General features: G+C 37.6%; 1 protein-coding gene across 7 annotated transcripts in view; it reads left to right on the top strand.

Annotated features, from left to right (window-relative positions):
- Positions 1–19,135, top strand: part of mTor (serine/threonine-protein kinase Tor) — an 816,233-nt gene that overhangs the window by 688,498 nt on the left and 108,600 nt on the right. For all 7 annotated transcript variants that reach the window (XM_090412780.1, XM_090412800.1, XM_090412771.1 and 4 more), the window contains one exon: positions 3,843–4,017. In XM_090412780.1, coding sequence (XP_090268906.1) covers positions 3,843–4,017 — 175 coding nt within the window. The remainder of the gene's footprint in view (positions 1–3,842; positions 4,018–19,135) is intronic.

Below are 19,135 nucleotides of genomic sequence, written 5' to 3'. Positions count from 1 at the left end.
AACAAATCTGAAAATACACCCCAACTCAACATCACCAGAGTTAATGATCGGTACTATCAACATATGGAGTTGGCTGAGGAATTAGATAGGTACCAGATCAACGTAATAGGGGTGACTGAAACAAAAAAGACAAAAATTGGTGAGATCTTTCTGAGCAATAAATACAAAATGTTATATTCAGGAAATGACAATCAAGGAAAAGTAGAAGTAGACATAGTATTCGACACAAAATACGAGGCTAATCTTCTTGAATGGCAGGCAGTCTCAAGTAGAGTGATGTGGGCAAATATCAGAATGGGGAATTGGACAATGAGACTTATTTGTGCCTATGGTCCCACAAAAGGTTCTACTAATGTAGAAGTGGAGGAATTTTTTGAGGCTTTAGAGAAAGCAAAGTAACACAATGAAAAAGGAAAAGTTGTTCCTTGTTGGGGGATCTAAATAGCAGAGTAGGAAATGATTGTCAGACATGCAAAAATATTTTGATTAAATTTGGAGAAAAGAGCAAAGCTAATAATAATGGCAAATACCTGTTGGTTTCTGATCAGGACATGAACTGGTTATTACTAACACAATGTTCCAACATAAAAATGTGCACAAATTCACATGGAGAGAAGAGGCAAAGAATAAGAAAAGTTTCATTGACTATATTATTGTTGATAGTGATGTTTTCTCCCTGGTGCATGACACCAGAGTGTACAGAGGATTTGAAGTTGGAACTGATCAAGATTTAGTCTTGAGCAGGATAAAATTGAATTTCATACTGAAAAGAATAACATGTAAGAAAGTTTTAAAACAAATAAAAGTTGAGCAGCTCTCAGATGTGAATTGTAGACTAACATATACAAAGATTATTGAAGAAAAAATGAAAGAGTTTGAGAGCAGGAACCAAATCTTGGAGATTCAGTGGCAAGCCCTGAAGAAAACATTGATTGATTCAGCCAGAGAGGCATGTGGTGAGCTTATGTGCAAAGATAGAAAAATCAGAACTCCATGGTGGACACAGGAAGTTAAAGAGGCAGTGAAGGAAAAGAAGGGAGCATATTAAAAGTTCCTGGCAAATAAGTCAGCTTGTGCTCTTAGAGAATACAGAGGCAAATATTAGAAATCTAAACACTGTGTAAAACTAGCTAAACAAAAGTCATGAGCAGACTTTGGCAAGAACATAGAAAGTAAGTATCAAGAAGGTGGCAAGATATTCTGGAGGTGAGGTTGTTGAAGAAGCTCAGCAATGGAGGGAAGAGTGATGTAAAAGGAATTAGAGATGATAATAGTAACATGAAAACTGGAGAAAAAGATACCCTTGAAGTAACGAGTAATTACTTCGAAAAATTGCTAAATGAAACAAGAGGAATAGCACAGTGGTAAAAAACACTCAACAGGCATGCAGTCAGGAATACATATCCATACTTGAATTAGAAAAAGCCATCCAAGGGTTGAAATATGGAAAAACAGCAGGAGTAGATGATATTCGATCAGAAATGCTGAAGTATGTGGTATAAAAGTCTTAGAATGGCTGCACTGAATAGTTCAGAAGGCCTGTACCGAGGGACAAATTCCCGATGATTGGAGTAGAGCTCTCATAGTACCCATATATATAAAAAGGGAAATAAAAGTGAATGTGAGAATTTCAAGTATTTCCCTAATGAGTGTTCCTGGTAAGATTTATGCAAGTATACGTGATAAACGGCTGAAAAGAATTGTAGAAGAAAAGCTTGGTGATTCAGGCCGATAGAGGCTGTCAAGATCAGATCTTCACTTCAAATAGTTGAGAAATCATGGGAATATAACAAAGACCTGTATTTAAGTTTTATCGATCTGGAAAAGGCATATGACGAGGTGCTGAGACAGAAGCTATTCAATATGCTGCAGTTATATGGTGTTAATGGAACATTATATTAAGCAATACTTAGTTTTTATTTGAGTTGTAAGTCAGCAGTTAAAATTGAAGGAAGTACAGGAAGGTGGTTTAATGTTAAATCTAGTGTCAGACAAGGATGTACATTATCCCCTCTCTTATTCATTATCTATATGAATCACATTATGAAGGAAAGTGGTATTAAACATGATATCAAAATTGGAGATTTTAATCTCAGCTCTTTGCTTTATGCAGATGATATTATACTTCTAAATAAATTCACTACAAGTCTGCAAGATTCCCTGACTAAATTGAATAAATGTTGTTATAGATATGGTATTAAGGTCAGCAATAAAAAGACAAAGACAATGAAAATAGGCAGAATCATTGAAAATGTCAACTGTGTTGTGAATGGAGAACCTGTGGAACAAGTAAAACATTTCAGCTGCTTAAGCACGATTTTTACTGAAGATAGTAAATTAAATATAGAAATAGACAACAGAATCAGCAAAGCTGGTATGGTGGGAAGTCAATTGAATAAATTCATATGTAATAAAGAGAGAAATTAGTCAGAACACTAAATTAGCTGTATACAAGACAGTGTTCAAACCAGTTTTAACTTATGGATCTGAGAGCTGGGTCAGAAGTAAAACACTATTTGATTAGTGCATTGGATGGCAGATTAACTTCTGATTGGTATCAGCAAGCTGTGTATGGAGAGCAATATTCCAGAAAAGGAAAGTCACTAGTGGTGTGCCTCAGAAGTTTGTTTTATGACCATTGCTGTGTTAACTTGTATGTTAACCTCCCTATCGGCTGATGTGATGAAATAGTGACACCAAATTGCTCTTCTTATCCATGTTATTCAGTGGGCGTTAGAGCTTCATATCCAGATTTAGCTGAAGTCTATAGATGTCGTGACCAGTTGGGGGTTAATGATATTGGGGAAAATTTGTTTGGGATGATGTTTGCAGATGATGCAAAGTTGGGATGAACTATGAGGAGTAGAGCAGATGTTCTGGCCTTTGAGCAAATGGGCACTGGAGTTGGGATACCATTTAAATATTGCAAAATGTAAGGTTTTAAAATTTGGAAACAAAGATGTAATATAGAATTTACACTTGGTGGGAATATAGTGTTGTAGGTAGAGGAATTTAAGAGATCATGGAATGATGGTGGATAAGGATCTAAAATTTAGAGGACACATTGCCAAAATGGTGAGGACAACATGGTGAATTCTGGGAATGATCAGGAGGACACTGTCTTGTAGAAGTAAGGAGATCCTTTTTCCTTTGTATAAGGCCTTGATTAAACCACATATGGACTGCTGCACAGATTTGGTCACCTGGTTTTCAAAAGGATGAAGAGATGTTGGAACGGATCCAGAGGCAATTGGCCTAAGGTAGTTTCTGATCTCTGGAATGTTGAATATGATGAAAAGTTGAGAAAATGCAATTACAGAGTCTAGTGGGCAGGAGGAAGAGGTGTGATATATACTAGAGACATACAAGTTGGTAAAGGATTGTTATAGGATCAATTTTGAAGTGGTTTTTCATATAGTGGGAGATCAGGGGAGAACAAGAAGTCATCCCTGAAATGTGTGAACAAGGGAATGAGAGGCAAGCATGCAGAGTTGTGAATTATTGGAATGCCTTGCCTGAGAGTGTGGTGTCTGCAGAGAATTTGAATGTGTTTTAAGCCAAGTATGATGAGTTGCGTGCATGACAAAAGGACCTCCTAGATGAGCCTTTGACTCCATGGGGTCTTAGGATAATAAAAATCATAATCTTTAATTTTAAAAGTTTTTATGTATTATTTTCTATAGAAATTTGGTTTATTTCCGGAATGCCTTATAAGTACCCTTCCATAAAAAATGTTAAAATTGTAAAGAATATTTTTCAAGAAAAATTTTAAAAACATATGCTGTTTTCTTTTGGATTAAAAGCCTTCCATATTTAATTATTTTCTAAATTGATCTTTTAAGTTAACATCCCTGGAACTTCAGTATGTTTCACCCAAACTTCTTTTGTGTCGTGACCTTGAATTAGCTGTGCCTGGAAGTTATGCTCCCAATCAGCCAATTATCCATATTGCAAAGGTTGAAAGTTCTCTACAAGTTATTACTAGTAAGCAAAGACCCCGTAAACTTTCTATTAAAGGTAAGATACATACACACAAAAAAAAGTAGTCTTTAGAGTGAAAATCTAATTTATCTTTAATTATTGTTTCCATTTGTATTCATTATAATTGTTACATTGTAAAATTAAAAAAAAAAATATATATATATATAGTTTTATGAAGAATTAAATGACTAGAACCAAGATAGAACTCGGTTCTAGTCATTTAATTCTTCATAAAACTATGTATGTTAACCGAGTCAATGATCATTCTGTCATCATATATATATATATATAGATAGATATAGATATATATATAATATTTACAAATAATAAGAAACTCTATAAGTCTTTATATCTGGTTAGTTTAAATATTTAACATTGATATAATCAGTATAATTCAAAATACTTTTCTCTGCTATCTCCATTTGATACTACTGACGAATTCGCCTTCACTTGAAAATCTTTTATTGTTCTTCATATCATAAATGGGATTTGTACCAAGTTCTTTCTCATTAAATACGAGGGTGGTCTGAAATGTTCTCTGCCTTTACCATAGATGGCAACTCTATCGACAAGGTTTTTTTTTTTTTCCAAGTTGGTAGATCTGTCATAAGCATCCATTTGAAATTGCAAGTCATTCTATCAAGTAGTTTGTTTTATACAGCTGTCTGAAGCAAAAGTGTTATCTGTATCCCTTGAAATGGATAAAATTTAATATCGTGCAGTTATAAAATTCTTTGTAAAAGAAGGTTTAACAACAAAAGAATTTCATTCAAACTTCATAAACGTTTATAGGCACTCTTCTCCTTCGTCTTCGACAATTAAGAAATGGGCTGCTGAGTTTAAACATGGCCATATGTTTAAAGCCTTGAAGATGATCCACGTGAAGGATGGCCAAAAAATCTAACAACACTAGAAATCATTGATCAAGTGCATGATATGGTATTGGATGACCTGTGAGTCAAAGTGCATGAAATTGCTGCGACTATAGGCATTTCAAAAGAATGTGTAGGATATATTTTGCATGAAGAATTGCATATGAAAAAGCTTTGCACAAGATGGGTGCCGCACTTGCTCACAGCAGATCAAAAACACACTCACATGAACATCGCTGAACAATGCTTGGAGTGTTTTAACAAGAATAAAGCTGATTTTGTGCATCAATTTATTACTATGGATGAGACTCGGATTCACCGTTACACACCAGAATCCAAACAGCAGTCAAAACAGTGGACAGAAGCCAGTTGTTCAGCGCCAAAGAAGACAGAGTCAGTTTCATCAGCAGGAAAGGTCATGACATTGGTGTTTTGGAATGCTAACGGCATTTGTTTATTAATTATCTTGAAAAGGGTAAAACAATAACTGGGGAATATTATTCCAAACTTTTAACCACACTAGATGAAAAAATTTGTGAGAAAAGACCCGGTTTGCAGAAGAAAAAAATAATCTTTCATCAGGACAATGCACCTGCCCACAAAAGTGTTTTGGCAATAGGAAAATTAAGGGATCTGCACACTAGGAATTGTTGGAACATCCACCCTATTCCCCAGATTTGGCTCCCTTTGACGTCTATCTCTTCCCGCAACTAAAACTCTTCCTTGATGGTCAGCATTTTTCTTCGAATCAAGAGGCGGCTGTAGAGGGGGGGGGGTATCTTGCAGATCTTACTGATAACCACTAGAGGGACCAGATAATGGCTCTGGAATAAATGTATTGGTCTTAAGGGACCAACAATACATTTCTAAAAATAAAAATACTTCTAAAAATAAAAAGAATCTTGAAATTATAAATTCATTTTTTAATGTTCAGGCTGAGAACTTTTCAGACCACCCTCGTATTATTGTTATTTTCGAACTACCTCAAAAGTGTATTGTGAAATGTGCATAAATTCATTTGGAGAAGACACATGCAAAAAACAAGAAAAGCCTTATTGAGATTATATTATTGTCAATAATGATATCAGCAGATCTGTTTCTGGTACACAAGAAAACTGGATTTGAGAGATAATGTGAATACCATCTACTTCTAAGTGGGATATTGTGGAAACAATAAGAGATTTTGAAATTGACAATTGCCTGCATTTTCTCTATATTCTCCAAGTTATGCACAAAATAACTAAAATAAAAAAAAGCATGAAAGGAAGAATATAAAAGATAAGAGTGAAAACATTTTGGATGGTACTGAAGATGGATAAAAAAAAATTGCACATTGAAAGAGACTCACATGGAGTTTACATTTGGTATAAAAGTTGAAAGATACTGATATTGTGAATAACTCACTTTGAAAAAAATAGAAAAGACTATACCGTATTTTTCCATGTATAAGACGGACCCTACTTTTTCGAACCCAAAATTAAGAAATCAATATTTTAAACATAAAACAGAACATGTTTCATATTTTTTTAAATATTCAAAGTATATTTAGTAATTAGGTAATATTTTTAAGATGCATACCAAGAAATTATGCATCACTCTCTCAGTTCCATGCATATCACTTTCTTCAACCTCTACTGCATGTCTTCTGAGTCACTGTCCATATATATTAGATCATCCTCAGTCCCATCCATGGCATTGCTTATTCCACATTTCTTGAAGGGCTTTACAACCATCTCTTGCTTGACTCCATTCCATGAGTTTAGGACCAATTTGCATACCTCAGTAATGGTTGATTTTTTTCACTCTTTGTGTCGGTGTCAAGTTATTACCTGCTTTTTGCATCCATTTATTATTATTACGGGCAGCTCCAAGGAGTCCTTAGACTCATCGAGGGAGGCCCAACATCATGTCAAGACCAACTATTCAACATTTACACATAGTGGTCCAAGAACAGAACCCTGCGGCACACCACTAGTCACAGGCCATCTTTTGGACTCTACTCCTGAATAAACCACTCTCTGATATCTCTCCATCAACCACCCTCCTATCCATCTCACCAACCCTATATCCATCCCCATATGCTGCAGTTTACTGATTAGAATTCCATGTGGTATCCTGTCAAAGGCCTTAGCAAGGTTTAGTAGAATCACTGTAAACCCATTACCCTTTTCCTGTTCAGCGGTCACTATGTTATAAAACGTGAGCAAGTACTGAGGCATGATCTACCCTTCACAAAACCATGTTGTCCCCCATACAGTATCCCATTTTCATCTATCCAATCCTGTATTTTTTTCTTGACTATTTTCTCCAAGACCTTGACAACAATTCCTGATATGCTGATCGGCCGGTAATTTTCAACACCAGTCTTGGAACCTCTTTTATGCAGTGGAACTATTTTCCCCCTCTTTCCACCCCCTTGGAACTAACCCAAACCCGAGACTCAAATTAAACAAAATGATCAAAGGCACTGACGATTCTTTAGCCGCTTCTCGTACGACACGAGCTGGTATACCATCCAATCCCGCAGATGAATTGACATTGAGGTTTTATAATAGACTATTCACTTCCACTTCATTCACCAGCAGGATGATATACTCTTGCAAAGTGCTCACTCAGTAATTCTACTAAATCAACTGATTCGGTTACTTCTCTACCATCGACATTCTTTGAAATCATTCTGTCATATACATTTTTTCTTTTACTTGCAACTTATCGAAAAAACTGTTTGGGATTCTCTTTAACCTGCATGGCTAATGTTCTTTCATAATCCGTTTTTTGCCTTTCTTACCACACTTGTTACCCTTCTGGCCTGGGCTTTATACCATTCATGTACCTTTCTCCTTAAATTCCCTCCACAGTTGTTTCTTTTTTTGCAGCTCAAGCTTAATAGTGTTATTCATCCATTTAATCCCTACTTGATTTATTATTCGGACTTGAAGTATGCAGCCAGCCATTGCCTCCTGCAAACACTTCTTAACCACCTTCCATGCACTATCAACATCCAGCCCTTGCAGTTTTACATGCCATGGCACTGAACCAATCAAACTCCTAAGCTTGTCATACTTACCAGCCCGATAATTCCACATGTACCCTGTCTTAATTGTAAATTCCATAACTTTAGCCACCTCCCAAGTTAAGACCCTATGATAACTCTCACCAATTGGTGGAAATGTGGTCATATTCATTAGAGTCTGATCCTCAGGTGCAATTACTAGGTCAAGCACTCTCTGATCCCTAATATTTTCCATTACATGCTGTCGCAGATAGTTATCCCTTAATAACTGCATAAAATCCAATTCCTTCCTCTCGTGTGTCCTCTCCTCCCTCCAATCAATGCTACCATAGTTGAAATCTCCCATAATAATTACCCTCCTTCCACTCATTTCTTCTATTTGCTTATTCATACTATCTCCACCATGTTTTCCATCACCTGGTCTATAGCAACACCCAATTGTATATTTTGTTCTGCTAGCCTCAATCTCACACCAAATGTCCTCAAATGTGCTCTTTTCTCTATCCTGCAATTCAACTTCTATTCTCCTTGGCTGCAGCTCATCAGCTATCATCAATAATACTCCTCCCCCCATTTTATTCTCCCTGTCACTCCTGAACACACTATACCCCTCACATTCAATCCCACTGACTATATCATCTTCAGTTAGCCATGTTTCACTAATGCCAATAACCTGTGGTCTGGAAGTGTCAACCAAGGCCAAAAATTTTTCCTTCTTGTTCCTAATACTCCTAGCATTAGTATATATGAATTGCAGACCTCCGTTGGTCCCATTCCTACCTTGATACTAACTGTCCCATTCTGATTTTTTTGTCCTTATTCGCTCGGGCACATTATACTCATTCATACACTCAACTGCCTACCTAAGGTCTGCATATCTACTTCCCCCACCCCTTAATAAATCTAGTTTCCCTGATTCTGCACATGCACTTCATTCAACAATTTTTCAAGTCTCCTTACACCAAATCCATTCAAATGAAAACCATCCATCTTATATAGCCCATTGAACTCGCTCCACACGTCCACAAATTCCACACCACTCGTCATGCATAACCCACACATAAAGTCATTTGCAATTATGGCCCTCCTTCTAAACTCTTCACTGTCATACCGCGGAAAAAGACTAATCATCCTAACTGTCTCACTCTTTTCTTTTGCTACCTCAACCAATTCATTCAAGTCCTCTATCATTTCCATTTTATCTCCTTTCAAATCATTCATACCTGCCACAACTCTCATTTCTTTCACTCTTTGCTTTTGCTCCCTAATAGATTCACTTATGTCCTTAATGGTCACACCAGGTTGGTATGATTTTGTCAAATTCTCTACTATCACACCTTGTACTAACGAATCTCCATACAGCACTCGCTCCTTCATTTTGTTTACGTTCACAATCATACTCTTATTTTTCCTATCATACTTTTTTTTATTGGCTGGTACACTCGGTAGACATTTGTGCATACGCTCCAGCTGCTGCTTTGCTCTACGTGTCGCTCCGCTCAACAGCGCGATCTCACTCATTGCATCTATCTCATCATTTTTATTATCTGTTAAACCATTAATTTGCTCTGTATTAATACCTTCATTCATGCTTTCTGCATTCACGCCCTCACAGCTCTCTGGTACAACCTCGCAATTTCTTATCATATCGCTATTTTCTACATTCTGAAATTTGACAAAAATATCACACTTATGACCTTAAACATACTTAATTCCTCATTTTCCTTACATTTTCTGCACACATTCACTCCATTATCATCATCTAACCATACTCCAACTGCTCTCCGCAATGCATACATTTCGCAGATAGTACACTGAATAATCTCCTTTATGTTACCGTTATTGAACAAAGATGGCGAATCATTATTACTAGCCACCATTTTTCTTCTTACCGGAGCCATGTGCTATCGTATCTTATCGAATTAATAATTGAAACAACATCAAAATACACAAACAGACACACTAAGATACGAAAAACAAACAAAGCTACATAATATTCAAGCAAAATTGAATTCATTAAATATATATATATTATGATAACTTAAAATAACACTTATCTTATCAGGAGCTCTTTCATCAGAGCTTTGAAGGGCTTGTTAATAGAAATATCTAGTGGCTATAGCTGACCTGTAAGTCCACCAGGAATAACTGCTAGCTGTGTTTGCAAATCTGCTGCAACCTTTTTTGTCTTTTTTGTTAAACGTGCTTGGAACTGATCAAACATGAGCAAAGCTTGCCTCTTCGAGAGGCCTCCAGGTCTTCCGAACCAATTCTTTGCAAACCAAATAGTCATGAACTCCTCATTCATGCAGCCGTTTTCATGAACTTGGACAAGAACGCCAGGTGGTATTCTCTCTTTAGGATATGTTTTCCTCTTAAAAAAGTTTGGTCATTTTGCTGGTTTTTCTCTTAAGGCCCTCTTCTTTTTTGGCATCTTAAGTAGTTGTTCTTCCTGTTTTATCCATGCTCTAATCATACACTCAGTGGGAGGTGGTCCAAACTGTCTCTCAGAAGCTTTATTTCCATTATTACGTCGTGATTTTTCTTTAAATCTGTGTTACTATTATCCCCTCTTGTGCCAACTAAGAATGAGATATCCAGTCCAGTCTCTCTCTCTCTCTCTCTCTCTCTCTCCCAGGACAGAAGAATTCTTGCTTAGAGAGACTTTCCCAGAGTTCTAACAGCTACCTAAATTCATTAAATATATATAGCGTCTGTAGAGATCTCAGTTTGCAGTCATGGCCCTATCCTTTCTAATTATTCTATACCTTCCCCTTATGCATAGGTTCAAACTTTTATGAGTGGTAAATTAGTCTCATGCTCAAGCAAAACTCAGGCTTACATAGTAAAACATGTTTATTAAAGATCTAGTGAGTTTACAATTAGGTTTAAACATATCAAAAGCTTATCACAATACCAATACTAAATCAACAGACAATCATAAATGAACATATAACTCATATCCTCTGGTCAATTAAAACACAGCATGGAAAAATACAAGTTTACAATTTTAACTTCAAATGCTAACACAGCCCCCACCACATTAATTAGGTCTCACACAAGAACTAAAGTCCTCTGATTACCAGTCCAATGGTGCTAACAAGTTACAATGCATATAAGTAATTCAAAAAGTTCTGTAAGCAATTGTCCATTTTTCTTCCAACTAGAAATTGATTCACCCTCTTCCTCTAATGCTAATTGTTAATAAAATAAGAGAATTCTGTACATTACCTTTCGTAGTTTCGTACATTACCTTTCGTGTAACCAGCGTATAAGCCTCTCTACAAGAATTACGATCATCCACGGAGATTCCTTCGCATGCAAGGCCCGCCATTACGGCAAACTGAAGCTAAAGTTATCCAGACAACTTAACTGTCTGGCATTCCTAAAACGCTGCTGGGATAATCAAGTCATCCCTAACTGTGTAAAATTTAAACACCGCTTCGTCTCACAGAAAGCTCTCCGTATCTACAACCGGGCGAACCAGGCTTTACTTCAGGAGCAAATTACCGCTACACGTGGTTCTCTAGCTGACATAAACAGAGCTATTTTAGCGCTAGAAAATGAGCTTTCACATATGCTTAATCACGAGCTTTGGTCAGTCCTACATGACGTCTCGTGTACGGCAGCTAATAAAGAATTCGAGCAAATACGGAGCTGACATATCAACAAGTTTGAAAAATTAATAAAGAACTCGGCATCCAAACCTAAACTACAAACCAACACTGTAGTTAACCTTTCTTCAGTTATCTTGAAGCCCAAAGCACTCAACGCTCTGTCACGTGGTCACAACTTCACCATTGCTCCTAAGAAATTACCGGCCGAGGAATTAATGATCCAAATTGAACGCGGGATTCACCACCTACCAAACCACATCGCCAACGATATTAGATTGGATGTAGCCTGTGTTCTGACAAAAGCAAAACCTCCAAAATCCAACATATCCATTGGTGATACAAGTCACTACAAGAATTGAAGAAAAACAAAGAAATAGTGATCACCAAAGCGGATAATGAGAACGCCACTGTGGTACTCAATCTTAATGACTACACAGGTAAGCTCAAGGCTTTACTTTTAGATCAATCCACTTACCTCCCTATTGAATACAATCCCACCAACTCTCAAATTAGAAAACTCCATAGGCTCCTTAAGAAGGTCACTTCTTGGCCTCTGGAGATTACCAACAGACTGAAACCATATAACACTAGGGGGCACCATCAGGACTTTAGGAAAACATTAGCTTCCTAGCTTCGGTTCTTATTTGCTGTTATGTAGTACTTGTGCGCACGTGTCTTTGTATTAAGTTCCCAAGAAGATGGCTACGTGACGTTTGCCGAAATATCAGAAAGTATATATTAAAGTTTATTTAATTTATATTTCTAGTGTACGCTGTCAATTCCTTAATTATTAGTTATCATGTGTAACCAGCGTATAAGCCTCTCTACAAGAATCTGTACATTACCGCTGACATTACTGCTTCAGTGGGTTGCATCCACGTGGAGGTCACTTCGCTTGTCCTGTACAATCATTTTCTGCACTCTGCTGGGCAAACGCTAGTCTTGCTGGTCACTATCGTCAGACTGCCTGTCTCCCTGGAGGAACTTTCCGTTGTCTCATTATGGTAGCACTTCTACCGATGGCCTGAGTAGGTGGACGGCGTCATCTCGCGTGCAGCTCACCCGATACTCACCAATCAGTAACGGGGATAAACTTGCCATCTGAAGTCGTAGAATTCCCTTCCGCTGGTCAGCATCATGGATCCGAATGAAAGCAGGAACAGAAAAAACGAGGTTGAAACCCACATTTTATTTTCCCTTGTTGCGTCCTCTTTCTTGTTGCAAAAGTTTTCTCACAGCACTTTCCTATTGGTCCTTAAGTTGTTTAGTCACAACTCTTCTCCTCAAGAGCACTCTTTTCGGGGAACGCGAGTTCAACTCGCTTTCCACGAATGCCTTCGCTTCGGACGTTATGCTTAATGTGGGTAACTCAGAAGCAACCTTTGGACTTTTGTTTGCATTGACATACGTTTTGCATAGAGTATTTTTTCTTACTAGTGTTTTTAAACAACAATATTTATATCTAGACAGACAAATTCCTCCTTTTTTTTGTACTTCCTCTTAAAGTAATTTAATTATGTTCTCTATTAACAATTTGTTTCTTTACTAACAGTATAAGTATTTCTTGGTTATTATTGTATTCTTATTAAATCTTGAATGAATGATCCTTTTGATGAAAAGGTCCTCATTCAAGATCTAACACCATGTTCTTTTGCATAATTGATGACTTTTAACTTGAATGTGGAAGAATATGAGAATCGTTTTTTATTTTCAGACATTTTTATGGGCTGGTGTTCAAAATATTGTTAATGCATTAACTTACCCCACCAACGAGTTGTAGATGTATGAATGCTTTCAGAGTTCTGATTGGTTTATTCAGAATCAGTAGTTAATGTCATCAGTCGACAGCGTTAACAAAGGCTAGTGATTGGCAGAAGCCTGTTCGATGAAACAAAGTACCGGTAATTCCGCCACAGCAATCACAGATCTCTCATATATAAAACGAACCCCAATTTTTTGTCTAAAACTTTTAGAAAAAATTTATCTTCCTGTACTTACTTCAATCCTGACTGCTGACTTACAAGTCAAATAAAGACTAAGTATTGCTTGATATAATGTCCCATTGATACCATACAACTGTAATGTTTTGAATAGCTTCTCTCTTTGCACCTTATCATATGCCTTTTCCAGATCTACAAAACTTATATACAGATCTGTGTTATTTTCTCCTGATTTCTCAACTATTTGTTATAATGGAAATCTGATCTGACAGCCTATATTTAGCCTGAATCCTGCTTCATTTTCACCAAGCTTCCCTCACACAATCTTTCTAAGATTGTGTGAGGGAAGAAATATACCAGAGAAAATATACTAGAGAAAACCCTTTTCTCTAGTATACTTGCAGAAATCTTACCAGGAACACTCAGTAGAGAAATACATCTGTAATTCTCACATTTAGTTTTATTATCCTTTTTATATATATGCGTACTCTCAGAGCTCTACTTCAATCATCTGGAATTCGTCCCCTCTGTCAAGTCCTGCTGAATTATGCAGTACAGCCGATGTAAGACTTTTATATCTCCATACTTGAGCATTTCTGGTCAAATATCATCTACTCCTGCTGCTTTTCCACATTTCAGACCTTTGATGGCTTTTTGGTACTTCAAGTATTACTATTATTATTACTATTATTACGGGCAACTCCAGGGAGTCATTAGACTCATCGAGGGAGGCCCCAAATCATATTCATCACAACTATCTGACATTCATACAGTATCTATCATACCTCGCCTTAAACTCATTCACTGTCACAGCATCCACTACAGACTCAGGGAGCGCATTCCACTCATTCACTACTCTAAAAGTAAAGAACCCAGCTCTAACACCTTTACTAACCACACTTTTGCCCAGTTTCCATGGATGTCCCCTAGTCCTCCCACAACCAGCCCTGTTCTCAAAAATATCTTCTGAATTAATTTTATAGAAACCCTTCAGTAATTTGAATGTCTCAATCATATCTCCCCTCCTCCGCCTATCAACCAATTTTTGCAACCCACAAATCCTCAACCTGTTCTCATACGGTTCATTCCACAGACCTGCTATCATCTTGGTCACTCGCCTCTGGATCCTCTCCACATCCTCCCCATCAAGAAGAAACCTAGGTGACCAAATCTGAGCACAGTAGTCTAGATGGGGTCTTATCAAGGCTCGATAGAGAGGAACAATAACCTGCTTGTCTCTGCTTGTCAACGTATTCTTCAGCAACCAAGTGATTTGATGAGCTGTTTTGGTCACTTTTGCAACGTGTCCCCTAAATTTCAATTCCCTATCCACCAACACTCCTAAATCTCGTGCCTCATCAATTTTCTGGAGCAGGGTTCCACCAGTGCAGTAAACTGCCTCCAATCTTTTCACCCCAAAATGCATAACCTTACATTTTGCCACATTAAACTGACATCCATTCTCCTTAGCCCAGACCTCCAATCTATCCAAATCATCCTGCAAAATTTTGACGTCATCTGCATTCACTATTGCCCTACCCAACTTCGCATCATCCGCAAACAAATGAACTGTTCCTCTCAGATCATTTCCTATATCATTTATGAACAAATTAAACAGCATTGGTCCAAGAACAGATCCTTGTGGCACACCACTAGTCACAGGCCGTCTTGTGGACTCTACTCCCGAGTAAACCACTCTCTGATATCTCTCCGTCAACCACCCTCCTATCCATCTCACCAACCCTATGTCCATTCCCATATGCTGCAATTTACTGATTAGAATTCCATGTGGAATCCTGTCAAAGGCCTTGGCAAGGTCCAGTAGAATCACCGTAAACCCATTACCCTTGTCCAGTTCAGCCGTCACTGTGTTATAATACGTGAGCAAGTTACTGAGGCATGACCTACCCTTCACAAAACCATGCTGTCCCCGATACAGTATCCCATTTTCTTCAATCCAATCTTGTATTTTCCTTTTGACTATTTTCTCTAAGACCTTTACAATGATTCCTGATATGCTAATCGGTCGGTAATTTACAACAGCAGTCTTGGAACCACCTTTATGCAGTGGAACTATTTTCCCCTCCTTCCACCCGCTCGGGACTAATCCAGACCCGAGACTCAAATTAAACAAAATGGTCAAGGGTACTGACAATTCTTTAGCTGCTTCTCGTACAACACGAGCTGGTATACCATCCAATCCCACAGATGTATTGACATTGAGGTTATGCAATAGACTACTCACCTCCACTTCATTAACCACAATTCCCGTATAATCTACTGGTTTATTCGTTTCTGCAATGTCACCACCTTGATGATATACTTTTGCAAAGTGCTCACTCAGTAACTCAACTATCTCAACTGATTCAGTTACCTCCCTACCATCGGCATTCTTTAAAATCAATCTGCCATGTACATTTTTCCTTTTACTTGCTACATATCTAAAAAACTGTTTAGGATTCTCTTTAGCCTGCATGGCCAATGTTCTTTCGTAATCCTTTTTTGCTTTTTTTACCACACTCGTCACCCTTCTGGCCTGCGCTTTATACCGTTCATGTGCCTGCCGGTCACCCTTCTCCTTAAATTCCCTCCATAGTTGTTTCTTTTTTTGCAACTCAAGCTTAATGGTGTTATTCATCCATTTAACCCCTACTTGATTTATTATTCGGACTCTAGGTATACAGTCAGCCATTGCTTCATGCAAGCACTTCTTAACTACCTCCCATGCACTATCAACTTCTAGTCCTTGCAGTTGTACATGCCATGGCACTGAACCAATCAAACTCCTAAGCTTGTCATACTTTCCCGCCCGATAATTCCACATGTACCCTGTCTTAATTGAAAATTCTACACCTTTAGCCACCTCCCAAGTTAAGACCCTATGATCACTCTCACCGATTGGTGGCAATGTGGTCATATTTGTTACAGCCAAATCCTCAGATGTAATTACTAGGTCAAGCACTCTCTGACCCCTAGTATTTTCCATTACATGCTGTCGCAGATAGTTATCCCTTAATAACCGCATAAAATCCAGTTCCTTCCTCCCATGTGTCCTCTCCTCACTCCAATCAATGCGACCATAGTTGAAATCTCCCATAATAATCACCCTCCTTCCACCCATTTCTTCTATTTGCTTGTGCATACTGTCACCACCATCTTTTCCATCACCTGGTCTATAGCAGCACCCAATTGTATATTTAGTTCTGCTAGCCACAATCTCACACCAAATGGCCTCAAATGTGCTCTTTTCTCTATCCTGCAATTCAACTTCTATTCTCCTTGGCTGGAGCTCATCAGCTATCATCAACAATACTCCTCCCCCCATTTTATTCTCTCTGTCATTCCTGAACACACTATACCCATCACATTCAATCCCACTAGTTATATCATCTACAGTCAGCCATGTTTCACTAATACCTATAACCTGTGGTCTGAAAGTGCCAACCATGGCCAAAAACTCTTCCTTCTTGTTCCTAATACTCCTAGTATTAGTGTACATGAATTTAAGACCCCCATTAGCCCCAACCCTACCTTGATGACTTATATTAACTATCCCACTCTGATTTGTTGTCCTTATTTGCTCTGGCATATTATATTCATTTTTACATTCAACTGCCTCCATAAGGACTGTATCTCTCCCCCCCCCCCCTAACAAATCTAGTTTCCCTGAATTTGCACATCCACTACATTCAGCAACACTTTCTCAAGTCTTCTTACACCGTAACCATTCAAATGCAAGCCATCCATCTTATATAGATCCTTTCGCCCATCAAACTCACTCCACACATCCACAAATTCCACACCACTCGTCATACATAACCCACGCATAAAGTCATTTGCAATTATAGCCCTCCTTTTAAACATTTCACTGTCATACCGTGGCAAAAGACTAATCATTCTAACTCTCTCACTCTTTTCTTTTGCTACCTCAAACAATTCATTCAGGTCTTCTATCATTTCCATTTTATCTCCTTTCAAATCATTCGTACCTGCCACAACAATCATTTCTTTCACCCTTTCCTTTTGCTCTCTAATAGACGCAGTTACGTCCTTTATGGTCGCACCAGGTTGGTACGATTTTGTCAAATCCTCTACTAACACACCTCGTACTAACGAGTCTCCATACAGCACTCTATCCTTCATTTTGTTCATGGATAAGTATGGATATGTATTCCTCACTGCATCCCTGTTAAGTATTTTTTACCACTGTGCTATCAGTGTTTGTTTAATTCAGCAATTTTTTGAAGTAATTACTCCATTCTTCAAGAATATCTTTTACTCCAGTTTTCTTGACATCTTTATCATCTCTAATTCCTTTGACAGCACTCTTTCCTCCATTTCTGAGCTTCTTCAACAACCTCCAGAACATCTTGCCAGCTTCTTGATATTTATTTTCCATGTTCTTACCAAAGTCTTACAAAAGTCAATGACTTTTGTTTAGCTAGTTTTACACAGTGTTTAGCTTTCTTACATTTATCTCTGTATTCTCTGAGAGCACGAGCTGACTTATTTGCCAGGAACTTTTAATATGCTTTCTTCTTTTCTTTCAGTCTCTTTAACTTCCTTGCCCACCATGGAGTTCTGATTTTTCGGTCCTTGCAGACAACCTCACGACAAGCCTCTCTGGCTGAATCAATCAATGTTTTCTTCAGTGCTTACCACTTAATCTCCAAGGTGTTTGGTTCCTGTTCTCACACTCTTTCATTTTTTTCTTGAATAATGTTTGTGTATTTAGTCTACAATTCACATCTGAGAACTGCTCAACTTTTATTGGCTTTAAAACTTTCTTACATGTTCTTCTTTTCAATATGAAATTCAATTCTATCCTGCTCAAGACTAAATGATGATCACTTATAGTTTTAAATTCTCTGTACAGTCTAGTGTCCTGCACCAGGGAGAAAACATTACTGTCAACAATAACATAGTCAGTAAGACTTTTCTTTATTCCTTGCCTCTTTTCTCCATGTGAATTTGTGCACATTTTTATGTTGTAACATTGTGTTAGTAATAATCAATCCATGTCCTTAGCAGAAATCAAAGATATTTGCCAATTCAAATATCTTTGATTTTTGCTAAAGACATATGTAAAGCTAATAATAATAACATTATTATTAGCTTTGCTCTTTTCTCCAAATTTTCCAAAAATATTTTTGTATGTCTGACAATCATTTCCTACTCTGTTTCCTATTTTCTCTGCTATTTAGATCTCCAACAAGGACCAACTTTTCCTTTTTCATTGTCTCAGTTGCTTTCTCTAAAGCCTCGAAAAATTCCTCCACTTTTATCTCGGTAGAACCTTTTATGGGATCATAGGCACAACTAAGTTTCATTGTTCAGTTCCCCATTCTGATATTTGCCCACATCACTCTACTTGAGACTGCCTGCCATTCAAGAAGATTATCCTCGTGTTTTGTGTTGAGTACTATACCTACTCCTTTTCCTTGTTTGTTCTTGCCTGAATGTAACAATTTGTATTTATTGCTCAGAAAGAGCAATAAATACAAAACGTTCCAGTAACTGACTGTTCACTGTTTGCCCTGGTTCCTTGGCGAAAACATCGGGGGTCTTGTTTAACCGCTACGCCCCAACTGGCATGAAATTCTGTCATGTTGTATCGTCATTTTTTATTTTGGTTTAACCAATAAGAATACAATTTGGTCGGCTAAATCCCAAATTGCCAGCCTATCCTCGTTCATTCTGTATCCAAGTAGA

The sequence above is a fragment of the Typopeltis vanoorti genome, chromosome 2, assembly GCF_054136105.1.
Source record: "Typopeltis vanoorti isolate ZY-2024b chromosome 2, IOZ_Tvanoo_1.0, whole genome shotgun sequence".
NCBI classification, from domain to species: Eukaryota; Metazoa; Arthropoda; class Arachnida; order Uropygi; family Thelyphonidae; genus Typopeltis; species Typopeltis vanoorti.
The sequence above is the reverse complement of the archived record's forward strand: the minus strand, read 5'-3'. Positions and strand labels throughout refer to the sequence as shown.